The sequence below is a fragment of the Cryptosporidium ubiquitum genome (genome assembly GCF_001865345.1).
Source record: "Cryptosporidium ubiquitum isolate 39726 chromosome Unknown contig_11, whole genome shotgun sequence".
Classification (NCBI taxonomy): Eukaryota; Apicomplexa; class Conoidasida; order Eucoccidiorida; family Cryptosporidiidae; genus Cryptosporidium; species Cryptosporidium ubiquitum.
The window spans coordinates 747311-774962 of record NW_021639812.1 but is presented as its reverse complement, the minus strand read 5'-3'; the positions used below and the strand labels follow the sequence as shown (position 1 = coordinate 774962).

The 27652-nt window shown below is 29.2% G+C and overlaps 13 protein-coding genes across 13 annotated transcripts; 7 read left to right on the top strand and 6 right to left on the bottom strand.

Annotated features, from left to right (window-relative positions):
- Nucleotides 1–2361: 2361 nt before the first annotated feature.
- On the top strand, nt 2362–3996 carry cubi_00346 (erythrocyte membrane protein; the record flags this gene model as incomplete). Its single annotated transcript, XM_029017360.1, has 1 exon — nt 2362–3996. One exon carries the CDS (start codon nt 2362–2364, stop codon nt 3994–3996), a length of 1635 nt encoding a protein of 544 aa, XP_028875939.1.
- An 897-nt stretch (nt 3997–4893) lies between these two features.
- On the bottom strand, nt 4894–6414 carry cubi_00345 (TSP1 domain-containing protein TSP3 precursor; the record flags this gene model as incomplete). The annotated part of the gene is made up of 1 exon (XM_029017359.1): nt 4894–6414. One exon carries the CDS (start codon nt 6412–6414, stop codon nt 4894–4896), a length of 1521 nt encoding a protein of 506 aa, XP_028875938.1.
- Nucleotides 6415–7189: 775 nt separating this feature from the next.
- cubi_00344 (thrombospondin related adhesive protein) lies at nt 7190–9226 on the top strand (the record flags this gene model as incomplete). Its single annotated transcript, XM_029017358.1, has 1 exon — nt 7190–9226. The coding sequence occupies one exon, from the start codon at nt 7190–7192 to the stop codon at nt 9224–9226; it is 2037 nt and encodes a 678-aa protein (XP_028875937.1).
- A 928-nt stretch (nt 9227–10154) lies between these two features.
- On the top strand, nt 10155–10577 carry cubi_00343 (uncharacterized protein; the record flags this gene model as incomplete). The annotated part of the gene is made up of 1 exon (XM_029017357.1): nt 10155–10577. One exon carries the CDS (start codon nt 10155–10157, stop codon nt 10575–10577), a length of 423 nt encoding a protein of 140 aa, XP_028875936.1.
- Nucleotides 10578–11351: 774 nt separating this feature from the next.
- Nucleotides 11352–12701, top strand: cubi_00342 (proteasome regulatory complex; the record flags this gene model as incomplete). Its single annotated transcript, XM_029017356.1, has 1 exon — nt 11352–12701. One exon carries the CDS (start codon nt 11352–11354, stop codon nt 12699–12701), a length of 1350 nt encoding a protein of 449 aa, XP_028875935.1.
- A 145-nt stretch (nt 12702–12846) lies between these two features.
- On the bottom strand, nt 12847–13531 carry cubi_00341 (forkhead domain-containing protein; the record flags this gene model as incomplete). Its single annotated transcript, XM_029017355.1, has 2 exons — nt 12847–13095; nt 13415–13531. The coding sequence occupies 2 exons, from the start codon at nt 13529–13531 to the stop codon at nt 12847–12849; spliced, it is 366 nt and encodes a 121-aa protein (XP_028875934.1).
- A 488-nt stretch (nt 13532–14019) lies between these two features.
- cubi_00340 (F-actin capping beta subunit) lies at nt 14020–15123 on the top strand (the record flags this gene model as incomplete). The annotated part of the gene is made up of 2 exons (XM_029017354.1): nt 14020–14122; nt 14174–15123. 2 exons carry the CDS (start codon nt 14020–14022, stop codon nt 15121–15123), a joined length of 1053 nt encoding a protein of 350 aa, XP_028875933.1.
- Nucleotides 15124–15349: 226 nt separating this feature from the next.
- cubi_00339 (uncharacterized protein) lies at nt 15350–17558 on the bottom strand (the record flags this gene model as incomplete). The annotated part of the gene is made up of 4 exons (XM_029017353.1): nt 15350–16448; nt 16507–17210; nt 17278–17307; nt 17442–17558. 4 exons carry the CDS (start codon nt 17556–17558, stop codon nt 15350–15352), a joined length of 1950 nt encoding a protein of 649 aa, XP_028875932.1.
- Nucleotides 17559–18006: 448 nt separating this feature from the next.
- Nucleotides 18007–19230, top strand: cubi_00338 (tRNA dihydrouridine synthase; the record flags this gene model as incomplete). The annotated part of the gene is made up of 1 exon (XM_029017352.1): nt 18007–19230. The coding sequence occupies one exon, from the start codon at nt 18007–18009 to the stop codon at nt 19228–19230; it is 1224 nt and encodes a 407-aa protein (XP_028875931.1).
- A 525-nt stretch (nt 19231–19755) lies between these two features.
- cubi_00337 (MUS81 endonuclease) lies at nt 19756–21936 on the bottom strand (the record flags this gene model as incomplete). Its single annotated transcript, XM_029017351.1, has 1 exon — nt 19756–21936. One exon carries the CDS (start codon nt 21934–21936, stop codon nt 19756–19758), a length of 2181 nt encoding a protein of 726 aa, XP_028875930.1.
- A 411-nt stretch (nt 21937–22347) lies between these two features.
- On the bottom strand, nt 22348–23152 carry cubi_00336 (uncharacterized protein; the record flags this gene model as incomplete). Its single annotated transcript, XM_029017350.1, has 3 exons — nt 22348–22610; nt 22701–22959; nt 23015–23152. The coding sequence occupies 3 exons, from the start codon at nt 23150–23152 to the stop codon at nt 22348–22350; spliced, it is 660 nt and encodes a 219-aa protein (XP_028875929.1).
- Nucleotides 23153–23534: 382 nt separating this feature from the next.
- Nucleotides 23535–24737, bottom strand: cubi_00335 (uncharacterized protein; the record flags this gene model as incomplete). The annotated part of the gene is made up of 1 exon (XM_029017349.1): nt 23535–24737. The coding sequence occupies one exon, from the start codon at nt 24735–24737 to the stop codon at nt 23535–23537; it is 1203 nt and encodes a 400-aa protein (XP_028875928.1).
- Nucleotides 24738–25265: 528 nt separating this feature from the next.
- On the top strand, nt 25266–26642 carry cubi_00334 (AAA-family ATPase; the record flags this gene model as incomplete). Its single annotated transcript, XM_029017348.1, has 1 exon — nt 25266–26642. One exon carries the CDS (start codon nt 25266–25268, stop codon nt 26640–26642), a length of 1377 nt encoding a protein of 458 aa, XP_028875927.1.
- Nucleotides 26643–27652: the final 1010 nt, after the last annotated feature.

Genomic DNA, 27652 nt, shown 5'->3' with positions numbered 1-27652 from the left:
CTAATATGGTCAAATTATTTTGTAAAAGGTAATTATTGTAACTGGACCCAAAAAAAATATTATTTAGCTTCTTTTGTATTTTTATTAAACATACATATGCACTCACAACCACTAAAAGCTACTTATCACATCAAATATCATTACTACAACTACCACCAATATTATATTACTTCTGTGCTACTTAATACTTTGTTTATTGTGGAACGAGATAAAAATTGTTGATTTTTTTTTGGTATTTTTGATTGATTTAACGTATTAATTTGTTTATTTTTATTGGGTTAAATATGCAGGCACACATGCATGCAAGAATTACGTAATATATTTTATGCCATGTGGATATAGGATAACTTTTGAAAATAAAGACGCATTTAATATTCTTTTTGCAACTTTGGAATTGAATAATTTAAATATAAAAGAGAAAAAGAGGGTTTTTAAAGAAAACAAGAGAAGGGATTATGAAATAACAAGCTATAGCTAGAGAATGAGAAGGAATGAGTGAAATAAAGATAATTAGAAAATGATCTAACAATACAATATGAAATTTTCTGCTTTGATTGAAGTTAAAATAGCAAAGGGATTGGGATTGAATTGGGGACAAATTAAATAAAACGAGAATTTACTATTTTTTTTTTAACAAAAAACAAGGGTGGTATTTTTGTTTCTTATTTCTTTCTAATATCCTGTGTAATATATTTAATTTCCAAGAGCTTCTAGAAAGTAATACTGAAAAGTTTGAGTAAAAATATTGATTTATTTTTCTTCATTGCATCTTATTTAGAAAATCACATGCTAGCCAAATCTAAAGCAGCTTGTATTTGGTTTTGATATAACTGCGAAATTGAGCTTGTTGAAATCATTTATTGAATAAATATTTAGTTCTCGAATTATATTATTTATTTACGGTATATTTTTTTCATTTAAATTCCTTTACATCATTCTTATTCATTTCATAAATTAAATTCTTATTTACATGTTTGAATGGAAGAGAAAAGTGGCTTTGAAAAGTATTCATAGGTAAAGGCAGCTTTTTTTTTTTTTTTTTTTCAAAAAAGAAACAAGATTAGAAACGTGAGAGGAACAAGTACTGATAAATATTCCCCATTTATTCTACTGAAAACAAGTATAAATTAAAATATATTTATTTCATTCTGTTTATATTGAAAAATTCAATTTTCGCCTGCCGGTATATAAAATTATTGACACGTAATACTTATTACATTATTAATAAAAAAAAAATAATATAAAAGCTGATTTTTGCAAAAATAAATTTTCTTAATTTTTAATCTTGCCGTATTTTCACTTTTCTGATAATAAATTCGAAATCTAAAAACCAATTAAAAATTCCTTTTAGAGTTGAAATTTTTATTATTATGAATGCTTTGTGAGAGTAGAGAAAATTCAAATGGACAAGTTGCATGCGATGCATGCAAGTTTTGGCGCCACATCACTTTTAAAATTATTTGTTGGTAGGACAGAATAATTAGTCAAAGTTCGGGAGTTAGAAACAGAAAAAAATTGAAAGTGTTTGTAAGTAAAAATTAAGAAGCAAATTTAAGCGATAAAAATAAAGAGGTTGGAGCTGAGAAGAAAAGTAAGGAGTTAAGGTGGGACTGAGGTAATATATTATATTGAAAATATCAGTGAAAGCAGTAGTATAAATAAACTGTTTAGAAGAGAGGTTGTTCAAATTTCAGTGCATTTAAATAGTTTGAAATAATAACTCAATAATTTTTTTTGGTAAGAAAGTTTAAGAATTATTCTTTCGATATAATTGAAGCTTTTGCTACTGTAATAAAATATATATATATATATATGCACACACAAGGGAGAAGGGTGCAATAAATATTAAAAAAACAAGAAATAACGAAGTTTGGGATAGAATAAATATACTTTTTTTTATCCAATAATTAAACAAATAATTAATTGGGGAAAAATATAATAAAAAAAAATTAATTAAAAAAACAAGGAAAAATTGATAGTGAAAATTTTATGTTAAATTTTTAACACGTGTTAAATAATAACAAATTCGTAATTAAATTATTTGCATGCATGCATGCATGTATTGTGTAAGTCAGACAAAGATTGAAATATTGTGTGAGGGAGGAAAAAAGGGAGAGATAGAGAAGAGGGAGAGGAAGAAAGAGAAGTAAAAATAAATATAATAAATATATATTTATGTATAATAATAACAATAATAATATTAGCAGTAATATCAGTAAAATCAAGTAGGTGAGGAAGACAATATAAAACTTGAATAAGGCAAATAAATACATATGTAAATCAAAATAATCTAGAAAGAAACATAATAATAAAAGAAAATACATGAGAACTTAAGTAAGAGTAATACAGGTAGATTGAAAGATGTCATTGGAAGAGAGGAAAAATAGGTGTACACTCAAATTACCTATAGTGAATGAAGATGATGATATGATGGACTTTTTAGATATAGATGATGAAGAGTTAGTTCATGATGTAAAACAGGCAGTCTCTCCTACATCATCGAGATCTTTGGAAAATCCTGATTTTAATGGTATTAATTTGCTTCTTTCATCAACAAATACAACAAATATGGGAAGCGCAATAGGAGCTTCAACGTCCTCAGGGCAGTTCATTCCATATTTTGGCCAACCATTATTGTTTCCAAATAATAACCAAAATTTGTTAAATCTGGTGGCATTATGTATAAGTACTCCACCTCCTTTTAATGGCCTTCCTCAGAATAACCCTTTTTTTTCAAGCAATGGGATTAATGAACAGGTAAATTTTGTTCCATTTTCTACAGCAGCTCCACTATTCTATTTTGGGTTACCGGATGAAACTTTGATGGGAAATTCAGGAAATGCTCATTTAACAAAGTACCAAAGCCAACATCAACTTGGGAAAGGCGTTTTTAGTGGACCATCAAATCTAAATTTTCCATCAAATGGTAATATTCAAGATATTGAAAATGTAATTTGTAGTGGAAGCAACAATTTAATAGATAGTGAGATTCAGTATAATTCTGCAAAGCTTAGACCAAATATAGTGCAAAACCAAAGTTCAGTATTTCCAGGTTGCCCTAATGTTTTTGGAGAGGGGAGCTACGGAAATAATTACAGTAGTAACAATATTGGACTTAGTAAACCGACCAAGTTAAATCCAAATAATCAATTAGGATTATTTAAAAACTTGAATTTTAGTGGAGGGGCCGGTATTGGCCTTGGAATTGGAATAGGCTCTGGAACAGGTTCAGGAATGGGAATAGGGTTTAATTATGATATTGGAATTGAAAAGGAATATGGAATAAGTGGCAGTAAGCTGGAAATTAATGATTTGGGTAAGTTGTCTAACCAGGGCCAAAATAATCTCTACTTAGAGTTAAACCAGAAGCAATTCCAGCAAACTACGAATTCTAATTCCAAAAGGCAGAACGTTAATTTAAACAGTACATCTAACTTTGGAGAACAACCAGCTAACTCTAGTTCATTGAATTCTGGAAATAGTAATGAAAAAAAGAACAGATGGCAGCTTTCAGACCCACAATTCAAATCGGGATATAAGGGAGTAAGCTGGAATAGTAGAATGGAAGCCTGGCTTGCTTTTTTTGTAGAAAATGGTGTCAGGAAATCAAAGACATTTAGTAGCAGAAAGTTTGGATTTAATAGAGCAAGAGAAAAGGCTATCAAGTATTTGGATGCTCGCAGAAAAGGAATCATACTCACTACCCCTCCTCCACTTAGTCCCTCTAAAGGTATATATGATAGAATACCACAACAGAAAAAAATGGAGCCCGGACAAGATAATAACTACACACATGGGTTAAATAATTTTCCAACTTTTAATAATGAAATTGATAATAATAACAGTAATAACAATAATAATAATACTGGTAGTAATATAGATATTACCTGTAACTCAAACAGTAATAATGATGTATCTTCAAGTAATGCTGCATCCATTGTTTCAAACAATAATAACTCTCTCCTAGAGACTAACCAAACAGTAATGTGTTCTTAACTTCTATAATATTTACAGTAATTTCAAGATATATTTCAATGGAAAACTAGTCATTCATATTCCGTTTCTAGGCAGTTATCTTATTATGGGTATATCAAAGACACTAATATAATTTGGCTAATTATATGAAATGATTATATACGTGTATAATATTATTGTTATTACTATTATCATTATATATAGCTAATTTATTATTGAGAAAAATACTCAGCATAAAGGAAAACGTTTTATTATTATAAATATATATTTGTTCACATTTATACATAATTTGTGCAAAATTTTTTGCTAATATAACTTTTTTTTTTTCTAAAATAAATAAAATGCTGAAAGTATTTAAAATATAAGAGTTTTTGTCGATTATTAATAATAAAAACAATCTAATTAAGAAAATTTCATGCGGAAATTGAAATAAACAATTCATAGTATTAATCCATATTCTTTATAAATTTAGGTTTAACATTAATAGTGTAATTTGACATTGGCACTTTTCTAAATTTTTTTCCACTTGAATTTTTGACAACGGTATTGCATGCAAAATTGGCGGGATTACGCACTTACATAAATTCACTTTTGCATGTGGACTGAGTAATAAGTAGGCAAATTAACAGATAGTGGCTTGTGAAAAAATGAATTAAAAAAAGTTATGATTTGGTTAAACAGAAAAAGTTAAAAATAGGTAACCGACTAAAAAGATACGAAAGGAATTGTTTAAATGGTTATAAGGTAAGAATATCTGTATAATCGAGACATGAATTGTGAATAAGTTGGATATAATCTTAATAAATATGTAAATTCAAATCAAAATATAAACCATATCGTTGGCTGCCATGCATTTTAATAATTAATTACTTTTTTTTTCTGGCGTAAGATTTATAGGAAATGATTGAAAGTAATAGGTCATACTTTAGTGCCATAACTGGTGAGTAATACAATCCTATCTTTTGAATTTGAATAGCCAGTAACGAGACAAAGTCTGTTGAATTGTGAATAAAGGGAACTTTGGGAAAAGGGGATGTCACATTTTTCAACATTGTAAACACTGCACTGTTGTTGATTGCAGCTTTCTAGAGCAGAGTATAACCTCAAAACTTTGGTTTTAACTTTGTATCCACCACCACAACTGGAACTACATTGAGACCAAGGACCCCAACTACCAGGCGAAAATATCGAACATGTGATTCTTTGAAGTTCATTTCCACTATAATCGCAATTATCATTAAATGAGACTTCAAACAAATGAGGACAAGGAATGCCACCTGGAGATGGGATTTGTTGAACTGTTCTTCTCCTAGCTGTTTGACCACAACCTTCACTACATTTTGTCCAAGATGACCATTGACCTACAACACATGAATTTGCCATGCATGTGTATGAGCTAGTGCATTCTTTGAGATCTCTAGTTTTTGGACAGGCTACACCTGATCCTCTTGGTGAAGTTAAAATTGGTCTTGTTCGCTTACTATATGCCTTTCCATCAGTGCAAAGAGCGGAATCACAACCACTCCACTGTGACCATTCACCTAGGACACAGTTAATGTCGCAATCTCCGTATTTCACGGATAAATCTTTACTTCCACTAATCCAACCAATGGAGTGGAAACTACAGCCAATATCACCTAAAATAAGATAACACGGAGAAGATCCTGTACCGGTAGATCTGAAATTGAAATATTTACAGTCGGATCTTTGTTTACATCTATTTAAACAGTCTTGCCAAGTATAGCTTTCAGTTTTTAACAAGTTTCCATAATTCAAGTCATCATCCAAGGTACATCCCCAACCCAAAACTCCTACATCGTAATTTGGACAATTTGATGCTGAAGTGTCTCTACCAAGAGCAGATTGTAAAATTTTTCCACTCAATACATAATTTAAGGCAGAATTCTCGTCATTTAATTGAGCAGTATTCATTTTACCCCAGTTACGATCACTACAATTGACAACTTCTTGAAGATGTGGACACTTCTCTAACGGATATTTTGGCTTGTTTACAACTTTTCTTGTCCTATAAGTAATTCCACCATATACTTTTGGAATACAACTATCAGACCATTCACTCCAGGCTCCAACAGTACATGTCGTTGCACAGCTACCAGTAACATCAACATCTGGATAACCTGAAACGAAATTTTGATTATTTTCTTTACATTCTCTATCACCATTTTGTAAAGTACACATACCACCTTTACTATCCCACGCAAAAGTTTTACATGGAACCGCACTAAACAAGTTACTTTTGCATCTTTCTCTGCATTCTTGCCAGCTATTAGCTTCCCACCAAACTAATCCATTTGCTGCCCAACAAAATGTCCCTTTATAATAAGCACCATATTCAGGACATGAACTTTTTACCAAGATTATCAGGTTGTTTACAACAAGCACTACCAATATTGTTAGAATTTTGACAGAAATCTTCATTTAAAAAGCTCCACACTTTATTTAATATCTAAATCTTATTGGAAATCATTCAATAAATTATTTCAAGATTATTGACGTATTTGGCTAATTCCACCTTAATATCTTTTCTCTTGGTTTCTTATCTAAATCAGTTCAATTAACTTTCCAGATATTGAAATTAAGAATCTTTTTTTTATTATAAACGTATTTATTTATGCAAGAGAAAAGTTAAAAATTGTTCCTGATATTCTTTATGATCTCATCTATTGAATCACATGCCGATTGGTTTAGGCGGGAAATATGGATATTTTATTTATTTTTTAAAAATATTTATCAAGATCAATACCGGTACTTGTATAAATATAAATTAAATAATTATTTATATATAATGGAACTTGGCGGGCTTTTGGATATTAATAACTAATTATAATATACAATTGTGGGATTTCGTTATTTAAGTATCTAATTATATTGATGTAAAGAATTATTGGCTCACACATGCAAAAAAAGAAATAAATGTATTGTCTGGAAAATAAATTAAAGAGATAAAGTTGAGATTTATATTAAAGTAATAAATGAACTAGAATATATGAATTTAAATTAAGAAAGAAAAATTGCGAAAGTTTAAAAGACATTTAAAGAATAGCTGATTAGATTTAAAAGTTTTTGAGATATTTTGATTAAAGGTGGGAATTACACTTTTCGACCAATTTATATATATAGATATATGTAAATTAAAAATATATATTTATATGTATATTACAAGATAAGAGTTGCGGTGGATTAAAGTAAAAATATGTTTAAGATGAAAAGGCTGATACTAAATTTAATATTCTTTCAAATATATATTACTCAGAAATTTGTATTATGTTCAAAGTTGGTTCATTATTCAGTAGGCGGACACGCATCAACATCAAGAGTAAAAGGAAGAAGTAGTAATGACTATCAGGTTTCAGGATTAAATGGATATGCGTGCCCAAAGTTTGACAAGGATGTGAAAGGATTTGCATGTTTTGGTATGAATACTGCATATACAGTTAAGAAAAATAGTTGGCAAGAGTGCGCAAATCAGTGTTATTGGAGTAGATTTACAATACTTGGGAATTGCCAGAAATCTTTATATAATTCAAATAACCAAGATTGTTATATTAAAAATGGTGATACTGCTTGCGAGAAAGATTCTGGTGGTATGATTTTTTTAAATAGACAAAGTTATATGATTGGAGAATGCGCAACAACATGTACTGTATCAGGTTGGTCAGAATGGACTCCATGTTCAGGTGTTTGTGGTGAGATGAGATCAAGATCAAGGTCTGTGAAAAGTCAGCCAAAATATGGGGAATATTGTCCAAATTTGATAGAATATTCGAATTGTCCTGTAGCGAGTAAATGCCCAGAAGATTGTCCACAATATGGAGTTTCAATATTAGGATGGGGTTGTCAGTTTGAGTCAACATTTTCATTCAATAAAAATTTGTTTGTTACTTATGAAGAAGATTGGAAAGGATGTTTATCAACTTGTAAGCAGGATCCATTATGTGTAGCTTGGTCATATAATGCAACATTGTCAGAAGGACCAGATTCAGTTGGTTTTTCAAGAGAATATCGTCCATGTTATACACATAGATTTGCTTCAGGATGCCATGTTCTAGCTCCAGGGTGGGTATCAGGTAATAAGAATACAAGAGAAAGTGATTGTGAAACTGGCAGTTGCATACATAATGAATGGTCATCTTGGAGTAAATGTAGTGATCCTTGTAGTAATACAGAGACAATGAGTAGGAATAGAACAGTAAAAAGCGTAACTCAGAATTGGGCAACTGTACCATGTAGGGATGAAACTCAATATCAACTTTGTTCAGAAGATCCACAAAGTATTGCAACTTGTACGACTTGTTTAGTAAGCCAATGGACTGCTTGGTCGATTTGTTCAACAACATGCGGGGAAGGTGTTAGGACTAGAACACGTAATATTACTAAACCTCCTCAAAATGGGAATAATTCAACATGCCCCGAATTAATTGAAGAAGAAAGCTGTAATAAGGATTTGGAATGTTTAAATGCATGCGAAGTAGGAAAATGGTCAGATTGGTCACCATGTAGTGTAACTTGTGGATCTGGAACAACAGTAAGAAATAGAGAAGTAAAAGGGAGCAATTGCACAGAATCAGCAATAGAGTCAAAGAATTGTAATTTAAGTAATTGTGGGGACAATTCTCAATCATGTACAGCAGTAATGTCGGTTTGGTCAGAGTGGTCAGTTTGTAGTGAGAAATGTGATCAAGGATTAGTAAGAAGGTATCGTGATTTTGATTTTTCAAAAATTGGAGTTTTTGGTTATGATCCACCTGGTACAGCAGAAGAACAAAAAAAGGTAAGAGAAACTTGCAAAGATACTCCAACATTGGAGGAAGAGCCATGCACTTCAGGTACCGCTTGTACTCCAGGATGTAAATATACTGAATGGGGTTCTTGGTCAGACTGTGATTGTTCTGGGGAACAGACCAGAAAAAGAGTTGTTACTTTCCCCGAAGGTGTAATTGATGCAATTTGTCAGAATTCTACAGATGCTAGGTTATGTAGTAAACCTGAGGGTTGTACGGAAACCGCTCCAGATTCTGGAAACGCTTCTCTTGCAATTGCTATTGGATTACCAATTGGTATTCTTGGATTATGTATTATTGCAGGCTCTCTTTTCCTTATCGGCGGAGGTAATGAGCAGGAGGAGGATGAGACTAATTATCAATACTTTGATCAATCTTCTGATGTATTAGATCAAGACTCAGAATATGTTCAAGAAATTGGCCCTGAGAATCAGAACTGGGCTAGCTAAAGCAGAATAGTTAATTTATGGTAATTTTTTTTTAAGTAATACTTTCATTATTGCGTATATTAAGATATCAAAACGTTGTAAAAATTATTTTAATCAGAAGAAGGAAGAAGAAAAAGAGATAAAAGATATTGTGTATACCATGTATGCATACATGCATACATAATATATACCTTAAGATGATCATGATACCAGTATAATATTTCTAAAAGTTATCGAAGCAGAGAAAATTGATTATAGATCAATCAGTTCTATAGGAAATTAATAATATAGTTGACGATTTTTTAATCGAGTTTAAGTTTTACAAATTTTTCTTTTTTTTCTTTTTCAAAATAATTTTAAGTAATAAAAAAAAGATAAATTGAGCGCCAAAATGTGTGCATATATTTTTCCCCACAATTAAAAATATCGTTTCTATAAAACTTAAGAAAAAATTTTGTAAGAAAGAGAATGAATTCGATGAGGCAAAACAGTAATAGTAGTAGAAGTAGCAATTTTGATTATAAGTTGTGCGTTATTGTATGAAAATATTGATCAGTGCTATTATTTAATTAATAAAGCCTACTTGGGAATCTGATATATGAAGTAATAGAAAGATATTAAGTAAAAAAAATAAAGATTTGGTATCCATTATACAATTGTTTAAATTAAAAAAAATGTTTGATTGATATTATTATTAATTTTTTTATGATGGGAGAGGCAGGGAAAGCAGTAAACAAATAAGACTATTTATTATAGTCTGAAAAAATTATAGAAAAGACCCGCCATAAGAAAAAACATTATGCATGTAGTAATGCATCTGTAAAATGCAGTGTCTTGGAAAATATAAAATAAAATTTCGTAAATAAAAAAAGAAAATATAATAACTTTTATTATAGTAAAAAGTAGAATTTTGTATTTTTAGAGAAGTTAGTGTAACAAGTATAAAGATATGAAGACAGCTTTCCAGGGAGAATTGAATTTAATGAATAATTACTATGAGGGACCTCCACAACAAACTCCAAGATTATTAGCATCTGAATCAAAAATTTCAGACGTGAACTTTAACAGTTTATTCAGAGTAACATCTGCTATTGTTACATCATCTGGTTTTGACTATAGTTTATTTGGGATTACAAATGCAAGAGCAGCTTTAGCTACATCATATTTTATTGGACTCGGATCTTTTATTGGGTTTATTATGATTATAGCTTTAATTCGAATTATTTATTTTGTTTCTAAGAGAAGAAATAGCAGGGCTAACTACAGTAATCTAAATTCACAGAGATTTGTTGTTAGATCATCCGACGACATCGCCTCAAGTAACTATGGATCTAATGAATTCCCAGCAATTTCTAGCGGAGCCAAAGTTTAATGTGGAATACTTCAATTTAAAAGATAAATAGTATTAATATTTTACTGTTAGTGCTATTGACATTTCACTTTAATTTTAATAATTATCGTCATGCACACAAAATTAAAATATAATGCACACAAATTTAGAAAATAATTATTTTCTAAATTGATAGAGAATTATATATTTCAAGCCAATAATAATTTAAATGTATCATTTTCTACATTTCTTAGTTATGACGTGTTAATAGGAGAGGAAGGAGGGCGTAATGATAATAATGAGATATAGCCAACACAAAAAGATTTTTCAGAATATCTCATTCTATTCTTCAGGGAACTTTTCTAGTTATTTCAATAGTATCTAAATTTTATTCTTGATTTTCTTTCCATTCGTCTAATTTATTATTTAAATACACTTTTTTTTTTATTCCTATATTCAATTTAAAAAAAAAAAATTAATTATATTATAATAAAAGAGGTGTGCGCGCCAAACAACGGGACGGCGGGCTCAGCTGAATGAGAAATAATTTAGGAGTAAAGGATAAGAAAAACCAGTCAATAAAAATATTAGTAATATTGATATTAAAACATATAATCAGGATTGAGAGTAGTTTGATATAGAAGACAAAATAACCAATTGATCATTTATAGTTGGTTGAATAAGTAATAATTACTTTAATACTGGCTTGAAACGATTATATTATTTCAATATATATATATTTTCCTATACAAAAGAATTTATAAATATATATTAAAATATAGAGAGATATATAATTAGCGGAGAATAGAACCAAAGATGATACAACTGGTGTTTACTTCCAATGGAAATGGACGTTCAACTTCAATCCTTTTATGTGACTGGCTATTCACAGTTTTAGATTACTTGGATAAGACAAAATCAAATGAATTTTATGAAAAAGTATGTGAATTAGTTAGAGATGATATATCTGAAGTGAATATGGCATCTATATTTGAGTTACTAGTTAGTAATTTGGATGGGATATTTGAGATTTTGAAGGATGTAGAGGCAAAAAAGGAAATAATAATACGTGATGATGTTAAGAGAAATTTTGGTGAGTTATATAAGGAATCAGAAGAGTTCTTTATTCCATTAATTTCGATGCTTCTTCACCCAAATTTTGAGAAATCAAGAATTGATCAATGTAAAAAGATTTTTCTTGATAAATTAATGAGTGGAGGAGAAATCTCAAATTTGAGAATTAATGTCTTAAAGGTTTATTATGATATATTCGGTGAAGATCTTGAGCTTTTGGTTGATATATTGAAGTATAAAGCACAATATGGTTGTTTTAATAACTTTGAAAGACTTGAATCTTCATTAGATATGTTAGAAAAGAAGATTGCTAATATTGGTGAATCAAAACCTGAATTAAAAAGAAATCTTTATTTAGCTATGTATGATATTATATCATCAGAATCAAAAGATAATAAGACTTACTTAAATAAGAGGGCTTATGATTATTTGGTGGGATTTTTTGAGACTTTTAAATCAAAGGATGAGATTTCAAAATCAATCAAGTCAAATAGTCGAATACTTGATTTAGGAGTTGAGTTTTTGATTTCAACAATACTTTTACCAGAAATCCTATTTTTTGATTCATTGTTAACAATGCCAATTTATCAGTATATTAAGGAAAATAACTCTAAGGAATATAATATTTTATTGGAATTATTTGATATATGTTATCAAGGAACAGTTGGAGACTTCCATGATAAACTCCAGAATCAAAACCAAGAATACCAAGATTTCCTGGATAAATTCCCAATTTTAAAGACCAATGAAACTAATATAATTAATAAACTCCAATTATTAACTATTTCAACTTTAGCAAAAGGTAAATCATCTATTAAGTTGGATGAACTTGAAAAAGAATTTAGACTTTCATCTTTTGATACCCAAGACGCCGTAGTAAACGCAATAAGTGTTGGACTTATTGATGGAAATATCTCAGAAAATTCCAATACCGTTGATATTAATTGTGTAACTAAAAGACAGTTTGGAAAAGTTGAATGGGAATCTTTGGATAAAAAACTTAGCCAATGGATAGGACATCTTACTTCACTTTCTTCCATTCTTGCTAATAATAGCAATAATAACAATAGTAATAATAATAACAATGAGTAATTTAATAATTAAATATGCTGTGGGAGATTAGAATATTTAGAACAAAGTTTTCAGACAGAAAATCAGTCTCAAATTCCTGTTATTTTTATTAGCTTTTCATTTAATTTTAAATTTATCACTTATATATATTTGTATTTTTTTTTTCTTATATCATCTCATCATGTAGTAAAATAAATTCATCTTTACAATTACCAAATCGGATTGAATCTTTTTCAATTAACTCGTAATATCTTCTTTGTTCTATTTTTTCATCATTAATAAATGTACCATTTTTACTATCTAAATCTATTATATATATTGTGGGAACACCTTTCTTATTAATCCTATGCTGTATTACTGCATGTTGATCTTCAACTGATTCTTCTTGTAAACTTATATTCACTACTCTTGCATCCTTACCTTAAATAAATTAAAAACAGTTAATTATTAATAAATTATTTTATATTAATCAAAAATTACCTATTAAATAATACTCTTGATTGTATAGTGGTATTGTTTCATTATATACGTGTTGTCCACATGAACTGTCATGATTTACATGCGCAATACCGGTATTGTTTTTCCCCACACAATGTGGATAATTGTATTTGAATACATAAAACTTCCATTTTTTACGAGAATTACATGAGTCTGAAGGTTTTGTGTACTTAAATTGTGTTTATTGAAATTTGTATTATAGTTTTTAGTTTGAAAAGAGAAATAATAAATCATACCTTTAAAAACACTCCATTTAGAGAGTTTGATTCTTTAGCTAGTAATCCAGAGGGTTCAAAGTTCACCTTGTTATTATGGCTTTCATTGCCAAATTCATGGTGTTTGTGCAGTTGCATTTTTTTTTTAATTAATTTTATTATTTTCTGTTTTTTTTTCCTGGTAATTTATGTATAGGAAGAGGTAAAATTAGGGAAATAAATTAAGAAAGCGTATTCAATTAAATTCCAGTGATTAAATAATTATTTGATTCATTGCTGCCGTGTATAAATTAGTTTGAATTATTGTGTGATCATTTTATATTTATTAAATATTGGATTATTAAATTGAGATTGATATTTTAGTGTTTGGCGGGTAATTTCGAAAGAAAGGACGAAAAATTAGGTATAAATATTATTAGAGGGTAAGAAATCAAAGAATTACATTGTAATAATTTGCATATCAGTAGATCAAATCTTGAAAAAATCGTTAAGAGCGTGTAGTTGATTCCAATTTGACTTAAGATACCGTATATATCGCTTTTCATGTTATTATAAAGTTGGGGGGAAAACCATTGCATGCATATTACAGAGAAAAAAAAGCATTCAAGTAAAATACCAATTTGAAAATGAACTTAAATGGAAGATATTATGATGAAAAAATAATAAATGCCTTAAAGATTTGGTCAAAATGCCTCCCAAGTAAGACAGATAGTGTAATAAAAGAATTATGTAAGTTTTAGGAATATTATTTTAATATAATTAACTTAAACAAAAATATAGGCAATATATATTCAAAGTCATCTAGAGAAATATTGCAGAGAGTCGAAACCCCTTTAAAGCTAATTTTAGATCTAGAAACCAATATGTATTATTTAGGGTGCAATTCAAACAGGATAGAGAATTACTTTAGATCCCCATATACAAATAAATTTTACCTTGATCCCAATTCTGAAGAAGAATATGATTCCGAGAAGGCCAAAAGTTTTAAAGAGATAGCGAATAGTGATTTGAGCCATTTAAAAATGTTAGAGACAGAATTTCAAAAAGCTTATGAGAGTTATTGCCAAAATTATACATATATGAATAGTGGCTTAGAAGATGATATATCTGATCACGGAGTTTTATTGAGTAATGTTTATTGCTATGACATTGAGGGGGATTCTTTTGGAACTTGCTTTGTAATGAAACACCTAATTAACCCATTTAACTTCTCAACAGACGATAGTTCCAACGAGAAATTTAATTATGATTACACTGAAATGGTTTACTTTTTGGATATTATACATAATGTAGAAACTGTGTTATCTCACTCTTCAGGAATCTCAACATATAAAGTTGGCTCAACCTATTATTTTGGATTTAAAAACAAACAAAACGAATCTTTAGCTTCTGAAAGTGAAGAAAATAACAATGGTGAACAAATTTTATTTGACGGTTGCAAAACAAACTGGATTGAAAAAAAATTTGAATTTAATACCACCAAATTCTTAAAAGGCTTCTTAAGGTCAAATACCAAATCCAATATTAGTAGTGAAACTAATAATGAAAATAATCTGCAAAATGTTGCCATTGACAGAAACTCAATAACTATTATTAATAACCAAACTATTTATTACCACATTTCAAATATTGGGAAACTTATTGAATCTATAGATAATAATGTAATGAGGCAAATCCAACATGTAATGATCGACAATCTTTCGAATATATCCAACAATTTACATGATTAATACCAACCTCCATTATCTATTACTTATATTTTATTGCAACTCATATATTCTACAAAAATTCTTTTCTGTTTCAGAAATTATTTGATGCTTTTTAATATTTTTTTAAATAGTGAATAATAAAATAATTTTGTTTTGTCCACATAAAAAACAACTTTTACGTGTCAATAATTACAAAACTGCATGAAATTGTGCATGCATGAGTGCCGGTTTGTAATGAACGAATAAATTAATTATAACCTTTTAAAGCTAATAATTCTAATTCTTCCTGAATTAGTTCTTTAATTGGGACAATATTTCCGTTTTTCAGGTGATCATCCCAGGCATAATTTTGGTTCCTATAGCATCCTTGAAAAGCAATCATAGTATAATAGAAATTATCTCTTCCTAGTTCTGGGTCAACTCTAAACCTTATTTCATAGCTTCTGTTTTTTGTTTCAAAAATTATCATCTTTACAATACTTTTATTTTGTTTATGTTCAATCGTGAAAAAGAACTGATCGAATTCAAATTCTATTGACTTATGATAGCTTAACTTGTATTCTACAGGATTCTCATTATTTTTCGACATTTTAATTTTCTTTCTTTTTTCCTTCCTTTCATCTTCTTTAGTATTATAACTTATTTTTACCAACCCATCCATTAGCTGTGACTCGAATACTCCCCTATAAGTTTCCCTCTTAAATGCCAAATAGTCACCTTCTTCGTAGTAGTCATCGTCATCATTATGTTTCTGATTTTCAGGCAAAGAGTCCGAATCTGAGCCTAAATCTGGATCAGAATTTGAGTTGGAGTTTGAATTTGGATCCGATATTTTTTTTTCTTCTTTTCCATTCTTGCTAACTTTGGCCCTAGTTACATTCTTCACATCATCTTCGTCATCTTCCTCTTCATCACTATTTTCGTCTTCTTCTTCATCTTCTTCGTCTTCGTCTTCGTCTTCGTCTTCATCTTCGTCTTCTTCATCTTCGTTTTCGTCTTCGTCTTCGTCTTCGTCTTCGTCTTCGTCTTCATCTTCATTTTCATCTTCACTTTCATCTTCATCTTCGTTTCCATCACCTTTATCATCGTTATTGCTAAAATCATTTACGTCACCTTCATCATCAATTTGGTTTTTCTTTCTCTTGTTCTTCTTCTTCTTCTTCTTCTTTTTCTTTTCATCTGGATGATTTATTTTAGATTTTGAACCAGATTTTTTGGTGGAATCTCCATCATTTAAAGAAAATGAAGGCCTTGGACGGTCTAATAGAATTATATTACAGCATAAACTTTCATCACAAATAAAACCCAAAATCTGATGAGCCATAAAGTCCGGTATAAGGACAGGCCTAGATACGAGTTTAAGTTAAAAAAGGAATCTAAAAGCTATTAGGCTAGCAAACTTACCCAAGAATAGTTTCTTCTGTAATATACTTCTCAAAATCAGGATCTATCTCTGAATTCATTTTTGATTCCATAAAATAATCAGAGCGTTCTTTATGATTAAGTAACTTTTTCTTGCCATTAAAATGTAGATCTTTAGCTTGTATTGGATTAATTTGGTTCTTATTTATGTAATTTCCCCTAAATATAGTAACATTCAAATAGTGACCAATTGTTTCCCTTTCTATATACCATTCAAAACCTTCAAATAAAGGAATAGGGTCAACCAAAGAATAATCATCTCCTTCAGTTATAATCTGAGGAGTCATATGCCATCTAACATGCTTTATTGGGTTAAAGCTTCTATCTTCACTTAAATCTACTACTTTAACTTTATTATCAGCAGAAATATTTCCTTGTATCTGAAATCTGTTTTGGTTCATTCCTATTGGTCCGTGCCACTTTGCTGGATTTTTTTCAAAATGCTTATATAAGTACTGCCCACGAATATATGGCTGTTCTATTGTTTCTTCCTCTATCTTTTTCACCTCATATTCTACTGCTTCTATTTCTTCATCCTCTATTTCTTTAAATTTTACCTTTTTAATCTCATCCCTCAAATTAAAAGTCCCCTGAAACTGCACATTCTCAATCTTTTCTCTTACTGGCTTCTCTCTTTCTGGATACAGAGGAACTATGTGATCTTCAACTTTTAAAAATCTATATCTCTATAAAATTGATATCAAAAAACATTGAATAAAATTGAAATAGTTATTTTTCATAGTATTAACTTACCATGCATGGCTTAGTAGTAAGCTTTATTGCCTATTTTTTTTAAGTTAAATTAATTAATTATTCAAGAGAATACAGAGAAAAAGATAGTTTTAAAAATATGTTATTTCAATACATATAAGTCATTAGTTAAAGTAAATTTTTTATTGTATATATAAGAAGCTTACCTTTTTAGATTCAGAAAACGAAGGAACCATATCCTCAGTAATTCCAAACCTGGAAGTATTTTTCTTCTCATTATTAAAATATGGAATAATTTCAATATATTTCTTTAAATAGTCCATTTTTAAAATGTTAGTAACAATCAAAAGTGAATGATAACTTGATATCTTTTTCCTTTCATTTGAATTCTAAAGATTGTGAAATATATTTATTCAAGAATTGGATACGTAATTTATAATTTTTTTTTGAATTAAATGCCATGCAAATACAAATTTTTTTCACACAATTTACGAATTCCACGTCATTGTTACCGGTATGGGCGCCAAAATGTTTTCTTAAATAATAAAATGTCTTAATTTGACATTATAGGGTAAAAGGGAATAAAGATAAAATAGGAAAAGTAAATTAATAAATGAAAGTTAGTAGGTTTAAGTCGAATAATAGGGTGCTATTTGAGTTTTGAAAAGTGAGAATTTTAGTTTTTGATTACTGTAAGGTTTTAATATTATTAAAGCAAACTTAATTGAGAATTTAGCTTGGCCAGTAAATTTTCAAGGGAAGATGGTCAAAATGACTCCTTGGGAAAATTGGAATAAAGTATTAAAATCCCCAAAGACTGTTTTAGCTCCAATGGTAGATGGAAGTGAGTTAGCTTTTCGGCTTATTTGTAAAAAATATGGTTGTGATTTGGGGTATTCTCCTATGTATCATTCTGGGTTATTTTCTAAACTTCAAAGCTATAGAGAATCAAATTTTCAGACATGTATGGAGGATGACCCAATGATAGTTCAGTTTTGTGGAAATGATCCGGAAACTTTGATAAAGGCTTCAAAGTTTATTGATGATAAAGTTAAAGGTATAGATATAAATTTTGGGTGCCCACAAAATATTGCAAAAAGAGGAAATTATGGTGCATTTTTACTTTCAAATCCAGATTTAATGGAGAGGATCATTTCAGCTATGTCAGGAAGTGGTTTGAAATGCCCAATATCATGCAAAATAAGAATACTTGATCATCATGATTTACAATCAACTGTTAATTTAATAAAAAGGTTAGAATCTGCTGGTGCTTATATGATAGCTGTACATGGAAGAACAATGAATTCTAGAGGAGTACTTACAGGGCCTGCTAATTGGGAAGCTCTAAGAATTCTTAAATCAAGGTGTTCAATTCCTTTTATTGCTAATGGTGGGATTTCTAATTATGAAGATATTCAAAAATGCTTAGAATATACAGGGGCTGATGCAGTAATGAGTGCTGAAGGCATTTTAGAGAACCCATGGTTATTTCAAGGTTTTAAAGCTCCAGAAACTATTAAAAATAAACCATCACAATTTCAAATTGCACTTGAGTATTTGGATTATTGCATACTTTATCCACCTCCAAATGTGGGAATTATTCGAACACATCTTTATAGGATTTTCCACACTATATTTACTCTTCCAGGTGCTCATGTATTTAGGGATGAAATTAATAATTCACATCAATTACACGAATTTCAGATCTTTATTCGGAATCTTGAAAATTTCTACATATCCAAAATTACCAACGAATTGAGAGACTATTCAGGAGCAATTCCTCAAATCGGATTCTGGTATATTAGACATCGTAATGACAAGCTTAACCATAATGTTACAAAAGAACTTATTTCAATCTATAATTATCAACAATACAAACTTCCTAGCATTCTCCAATTTAATGAATCTGAAATGACTGATGTAAAAATTTCAAATAACCTGGAAATTCAGTCAAATGATGAGATTTCCAATCTTTTTTCACTTTATGATTCTTAATTTTATTGACACGTAATTTTGTTCATTTTAACATTGCATGTTTTTACCGCCTACACGTCATTCTTGATTATTTCCCCACAAACTTATAATTAATAAATAGGGGAATGAAAATTAATTCAGTTAAGCATAAGTTGTTATTTTTAATTAATTAAATTAAATTTTTTATTTATTTTTTCTAACTTAAAGTTTTGTTTCTTTTTTAAAAGTTTACATAGAGATTTCCAGTTGCAAATTTACCAATACAAGTCAGCGCGAAAGGAGGTAATACGTTTTTGGAATGTACTATAACGTTCTTTACAGGTACACGTAAAATAGGAGTTATAGAAAGTCAAATTGCTGATAAGGGAATTTAAACGAATATATGGAAGTTAAGTACCTGGCTCTTTTATTTAGCATATTTACAAGTACAGTGATAATTTCAATTATATTGTGGCTATCAGTTGTGAATCTACCATGTATAACTAAGAAAAGGAATAAGCATAAGAAACATTAATAGTGAGAAACATTTTTTGGGAAATTCCAAATTTATTTATCTTCAAGTTTAATATCTAAGTCACCATTTTGGATGTTTTCAGAAAATAAACAGTAAAGATAAAACAAAAGATCTCTGGATACACTTGGTTTGTGCTTCTTTTTCGATCCAAACTTCATGCTTTTAATCTCATCACATTTTTTTAAAACCTTTGAATACAAATCATCAAAAGTTATTTCACTCGACATTTCCTCGTACATTTTATAAGGAGTTGGCCAAATCTCAAGAAGGGTTTCAGTTGCTTCTGGACCACATCCCTTAATACTTCTAAGTTGTTTTCCAAAAGTTTCTTCAACTGTGAGGTTGGATGATTTTTTGCTATGAAGTTCCCAATCTTTGAATGATGGCCTATTTTTTGCAATATTTGCAATAACACGAGTTTTAAACTCATTATCTTCTAACTCTGAATCGCACCATCTATTTCTTACATTTCTGGTAATCATTTGATGCATTCCAATAAGAAGAGTTAAAGTATGTCCAATTGATTGGCTCTGTAGAATGTGGAAACCTGCAATAAATTGGGTATTAGCTTGAGCAGATCTCAAAACCTGTTTTGGAGCAATTCTACCACTGCTTATTGGTCCATTATTACTACTTGACCAGACTATATTTTCATGAATTGAGTTGAGATCTTCGAGTAAATAAATCACATTTTCAACACCAATTGACCTCATCAATCTATACTTTTGTTCTTCATATCTTCCATCTAATATACTTGAACACATATCACTTCCAGTTTTTCTTTCAATAATCCAAGGTAATACAAATGAATCATCGATTGGTGTTATCTCATCCTTATCTTCAAGTTTTGGTCTTGCTACCCAAATAATATCTCCAATTGGAAGATTTTTAAGTTCAATATTAATTCCTTGATCTTTTAATCTATTTAATAGATATTTTGGAATACCTGAAGATTTACTACCAAAATTATTACTATTGGTATTGGTTAAAGCAAACTCATCTATGTTCTCTGTTGCTTTATATTTATCATTTTTATTATCATAGTTAATACTTACACAATCTCTATTAAAATTTCCAACTAATGAATTACTATAAGTATTAACTTCTCTATAATCAATGATCATAACAATCTCATAATCTATGAATACTTTGGTCTTTCTTTTAGAATCAAAAGATTTAATCATTTCAAATAAATTGTTTTGGGACATAATATTATTAAATTGCTCTTTATTATAATTTGTAAATATATAATCAAATAATTCATTACATTTTAAGCATTCTATGGATATCTTATTTCCCTTATCAGTTAAGTTATAACTAATCTTTTCAGATTCTATGGGGAATCCTTGGATTTTAAAATGATGTTTATTAACTTGAATAAAATCTTCTTTAATAAGTTTCTTAATAGTCTTTTCAGCCTTTTTTATGGTCATTTTGGGCTCATAAGATTCTTTAAGAAAACAATATAATCCCTGAATACTTTCAAGAGTGACATCTTTTAAAGGTTTTAGAGCTTTAAGAAGAGCAATAATAACAATAATACTCCATCTTTCGCCATATATTTGAGGGGTACCTGGATTCAAATTTTTATTATTATTTCCTGTTCCAATGATTTTGTCCTCCCCATCTTGTTTTTCTTCTTCTAGTGCCTCCAAGATAGAATTATCAGCTTCGGGGTTTTGAGCAAGAATAGGATCTACAATTAGGTTAAGATCATTAATTTTATTCTTTCGATACTCATCACATTTTTGCTGATACTCTTTTAAGTCTTTTAATTGATCCATTCTATCGGATTTAATGAGTTTTTCAAGTTGTGATCCCAAGTAATTCCCAATACCCTCCAGTATTTGGAACTGCTGATGACTAATAATAGGTACCGGATATTGTTTAATACTATTAATGGCTTTTTTAATCATGGACATTCTTTGTATAGTTTTTGTAGTTTTCTTCATTCTTTCAAGGTAATCCAGGTAAATCAAGTTAAATGGATGAGCTTTTCCAATATATGGACTTTTTTTTAGTAGAATTTCTTCGATATTATTTTCTTCTGATGCTTCTTCCCTGAATTTTTTACTTTTCGTAGTAATGCATTCTTGCTGATCTTCAGACTCACAAATTTCCTTTTCTTCTTTTTGAGTAGAATTTTCATGGTTATTTGTGGTTGATCTTTTCTTCCTAATTTTTATTGAATTTAAAATCTTAAAATTCTCCATAAATGACTAAATATTCAGACTCGGATTAAATCACTTTTTTATTCCGTTCCTTTGGAATATGAGTAGTGAATAAAGTTCATATCACAAAAAGCATTAAAATAGTAATTATACAAGAAATGATGAGTATTTTAAAATATATTGAAAAGAGATAAACGCACAACCAAACTATTCTTATAATGTATACTTGTCATGTTCTCGAATTTCCCCCCTTTTAATATCCCTTTACCTTTTTTTCTCACTTTTACCATTATTTTCAAATGTTACCGCCAATATTTTCTACTGTTTCGGTACCCATTAAGTCACAAAAGTGCACATTGGCGCCAAAACCAACACTCCACAAAAAACAAAAGACGAAGTTGGCGCGCGCGGCTCATGCATGATGTTAAAACGGGTGAGTAATTAGTAAGGGAATTAGTCAACATAATGGTGATTGCTATTATAGTCATCTTCTTGAGAGGAATACTGTTGAGTTTGCATTTGAGTAGTAGAATTTATGGGAATAGTATTCATCCACAGATTTTGTAGATCGGAAAGGGTGTGAAAACATTCGTTGGAGCCAAAATTAAGCTCAATAAGTCCTAGATTTGTGACATCTAAGGCTTTAGGAAGAGTTAGATGTTTATAGTTTGCTTTAAGTTTAGCTTGTCTTCTATTAAGTAGATCTTGAAAAAGCTCTAAAGAGGGAAAGGTGGAAAAAATTAGAAAGATATGTAAAATGAAAAGTTGTAACAATGTTTAACCTAAATACAAATGGTGAAACTTACTTTTCACTTTATTCTTTTTTCCATTAAAAGGATCATTTCTGAGTTGGAAGTAAATATTTGCAATTTGATAGTAATAGAAGTCAATAAAGCAAAATGACTCTTGTCCAAGTTTGTCTTCATCCATAAGTAGTTTTCTCAGTCCCTCTTGAGTGAGCCAATTTGGAGGTATCAGTTTACATAAGTTTTTAGAATCCAAGTATTTTGCAATCCATAATGGTACTTTGCTTTTCTGATAAGGCACAAATGGGCCAATTTCAACCTAATAATAATAATAATAATAATCACTATTTACATTTCAAATAATATAAACTTACTGAAAATATTAACTTTTTTCCCATTTTTATGTTTGGAATTATCTCCACCTGAGTTTGTTCCTCTGCAATAAATAAACTTTCCTCAAAAGAGATAGCTTTATCACTTCTAGTTTCAACAGAAAAAGATAAATTCTTCATTTTCCCATATTGAAAATTTTCTGTTTTCTTTAGAATCCAAACTTTAAAAAAGCCTTCCAAAAATTACTAAAGCTTTTTTCAAATGTTCAATCTTGATTAGTTCGATTTCCCAGTATTAATTCAATGTTTCTATATATTTCAATTATTATAAATATTTTTACATATACACACATTTGGCGCCAAAATTATTAACAAATTCCTTTTTGTGGGGTAGAAGAAATAAATAAGGGACAAAGGTAACGGTAACTTAAAAAAAATTAATTTAATAGAAAAAAATGAATATATATATTTCTAAAATATAAGAAAATTAAAAAGTAATTGTTTGAGAAAAATAATAAAATAAACTTCTCTATATTATATTATTATTTAATAGAAAAGAAAGTTAACAAAGTAACTTTTTTAACTTTCTCTCTCCAAGACCTGCTTCATATGTAAGACCAGCAGAGTATGCCATTTTAATTGCTTGATTTAATTCATTTGCATTAGTTGCCATTCTAAGTAGAGTTCTTATCTTTTCACCTATATCTTCGATATCATCCTCTTTTTCACTTTGATTCTTGCATTCTTCTAAAACATTCATCTCTTCGGTATTTTTTTCAGTATTTACTTGATATTTTATATTATTACTTGAATTCTCCTTTAATTGTCCTAAATATCCTAAATTGTTCGTAGATGTTGTTGTATCATGTTGAACATTCGTCATATTAGTTCTGCTATTATCTTTTTCATTTTCACTGGTAATTGAGATCTCTCCATTAATTTTATTAGTAGTATCTAAATTAGTATTGATTGTAGTATCAATATTAGTATCAATATTAGTATTAGTATTAGTAGTGGTAGTAGTAGTTGTAGTAGTTGTAGTAGTTGTTATTGTAGCTGTTGTTGGATTACCAGTAGATACAGATGCTTCTATTGGATAAGCAGAATAAGAGGATGGGGAAAATGAAGGTGAGTCACATATAGCAGATGAAGAAATAGTGGCAACAGTTGCTTCATCTCTGGAATTTTCAACCTGAATATTCAATGTTAATGGAGTCATTGAGTTTGTTAATAATGTTGAAGTTGGCTGCTCTAGATGATGGTTTTGAGAAGAAATTGGAGCAGATGTAGTATTAGTATTGATAGTGGTGGAAGATGATGCAACAATTCCATTTGTTAAAGAATGCATTGGTTGTTGAATAATTGACTGCTGAATAAATGGTTGGGCCATAATTGGAGACTGAATTGTTGACTTTTGAATACCTGGTTGTATTAAGGACTGGATTTCTGGTGGAATTGGAGGTTGTATTATTGGATGTTGAATTAAAGGTTGGATCTGTGGCATTGACTGTATTTGTTGCATTTGTTGAATCATATTCGAAACATTTAACCCAACATTACAGTTATTATTTGAATCAACTTGTGATATTCCCGAATCATAATCCATAGGTTTTTCTAACACAACACCATGACCTCTAAAAATACCTGGTATCCCTTTTGCCTCCAATATCATATTAATTACAGTTTCTTCTTCCGGACCATACTTTGTTGAAACATACTCTATCACAGTCCTTATTGCCTCTCTATAAACTTCTATAGATACCATAATTTTAATTAATCAATTCTTATATATTCTTATTTTTATTATTTTTGACCCTTATTGTTATTTATTATTATACACGTCTCTGAGCCCGCCCAAATGATTATTATATTTTGTTTGGGAGATTGAAATATAACTAATTATTTTTACAAGAATTTGTATTAGTAAAAAAGCAATTAAAGCAAATAATAACAATACCAATAATAATATAATATTTGTACTCAAGATTTATTGCTTTTATTAATTATTATTGTTGTTATTATTATTACCATTTCATTTTTTCTTTTACCATAATATTAATATTACACGTGTATGCATTACCAAGAATAGATTATTTCAGCTTACAGGAATTTAATTTCTTTCATTTTTTATTATTTTCCTCATATTCATCTTTTTTTAAGCCAGTTATAATTGTGGGTATATATATTTAGAAAAATTTTCATGTAATCACAGTAAATGAATTAGTGGAGGACTAATATTACTTATAATACTTTCTTTTTTAAGCTTAATGTTATAATTGAACAATGATTTGAAATGATTAACAATATTCTGGATCTCATTAAACAAGGAACTGAAAAAGAAAGAATTGGAAATTTGGAAGAAGCATTAAATATTTATATTTTAGCTCTTCAAAAATGGGACCACATTTGTAAATACCAAAATGATGAAAGAGTCAAAAATGTTCTTCTTAAAAGAATGGAGCAATTAGTTTCCAGAGCTGAACAAATAAAGAATCTGATTAATAGTAACGATGGAAAGGGAAGAAAATTATTTTCAAGTTCAAATTTACCTCCAAACTCATCATCTTCATCTTTGTCAGAAAATCTTTTAAATAAATCACAAAATCCATCCAGTTTTTCTAATATCAGTGATCCCCTTAAAGATGCCATTCGTAATTGTATTTTAATGGAAAGTCCAAATATTTCTTGGGATGATATTGTAGGACTTGAACAAGCAAAGACTTCTCTTAAAGAAGCAGTTATTTTACCAGTGAAATTCCCAGAATTATTCCAGGGTAAACTTAAGCCTTGGAAAGGTATTCTTTTATATGGACCACCAGGTACTGGAAAAACTTTTTTAGCTAAAGCTTGTGCAACTGAAATGAAAGGTACATTTCTTTCAATATCTAGTGCTGATCTTACCAGTAAATGGCAAGGAGAATCAGAAAAGCTAATTAAAGCTTTATTTGATGTTGCTAGAGAAAGGGCTCCTTCCATTATTTTTATTGATGAAATTGATAGCTTATGTAGTAGCCGAAATGAACAAGAAAATGAAGCAACAAGACGTATCAAAACTGAATTTCTTGTGCAAATGGATGGAGTCAATTCTAATTCTAGTAATTGCCCAAATAGTAATTTTAAGCCCATTTTAGTACTTGGCACTACAAATATACCTTGGGAGATTGATTCAGGAATCCGTAGAAGATTTGAACGAAGAATCTACATTCCTCTTCCAGATGAAGACTCTCGTGTATTGCTCATAAAAAATGGTTTAAAATCGATTAATCATTCCTTAACCGATGAAGATATTAATTATATTGCAAAAATGACTCATGGTTACAGTTCCAGTGATGTCTCTATACTTATTAAAGATGCCTTATTTGAACCAATACGTAAATGCAGTGAATCCAGTTGGTTCAAAAAAGTTATCATTAATAATGACACAAGTAATGCTGAAGATTTTAAAGTTTATTGGACCCCTTGCTCCCAGCCATCAAATCTTGATAATTTTGACAAAGAATTATATAAGAAAATTTCATTATATGATATTCCAAATAATCAACTTTTACCTCCAAAATTAACTAGATGTGATCTTGTTCATGTTTTATCAAAAACCAAATCTTCTGTTACCAATCTTGATATTGAAAAATTCACAGAATGGACAAATAAGTTTGGACTTTCTGGAGAGTAATAATTACATTGAATTTTTAAATAAGAAAAAAAGTGATCATTACTTCTTTAAATTAACATATATATCATACACTCCAGTAAAATTCATTATCTTACTTTAATATTAATTTTTTTTTTTAATAAAATAAACTCATCCAATGCTGATGATGATGATGATGATTATCTGTTCAGATAAATATTAATTTGCATTAAAAGAAAACTTCGGCATACAGAGTCACTGTAACTGATATAATTTTTTTCTTGAAAAAAATTCAGTGATGTTATGGTGCTAAGTCATGCCTATATAAATCCAAATTATCGGATCTTTGTTAATATTATATTGTGTTTCTTGCGCATATTTCTAATATTAACGTTATCCCAAGTTTGTACACTAGTTTTTTTTTAATTAATTATCCTTTAAGAACATATTAATTTACTTAGCTTACATGACATTCTTTATTCATTAAAAGGAAAAAATCACTAAATGTGGGATTTTCTTTTTTGTATGTGATTTTTTTAGAATTATTTCCGAATATTGAACAAAGTGATTTTTTTCCACATGCAAAAATCATTAAGGTTTTTTTCTTTATTCTGCATGCACTCCTGCTAAAATCTCTATACCGGCCTATAATCTGACGTCATTTGTTGACATCCACATAATGTTTACCGCCCACCCCATTCAATTCTTTATTGTTGAGGGTATTTCTTTATGTACGTCTTGTCTAACACCAATCATTTATTAATAGTTTTAGTTGTGTAATATTGGTGAGGGAGATTGTATGAGGCGTGAATTAGCGTAGAAAAGTTCAACCGTAGAGGAGAAAATAATAGTAATATTGAGTATTTTTTGTTTATAGAACTTAAAGTGAATACATATCAAACAAATAAAGATAATAATAAGCAAACGAAATAGAGTAAAATTACAGTAACAATAATATTGCTTCCAAATCTTTAACATGAATTATTGTTGGATTTGATAAAATTTGAAAATACTTTCAATTTTCCGCTAATAAATATTTATTAGTAATTTTT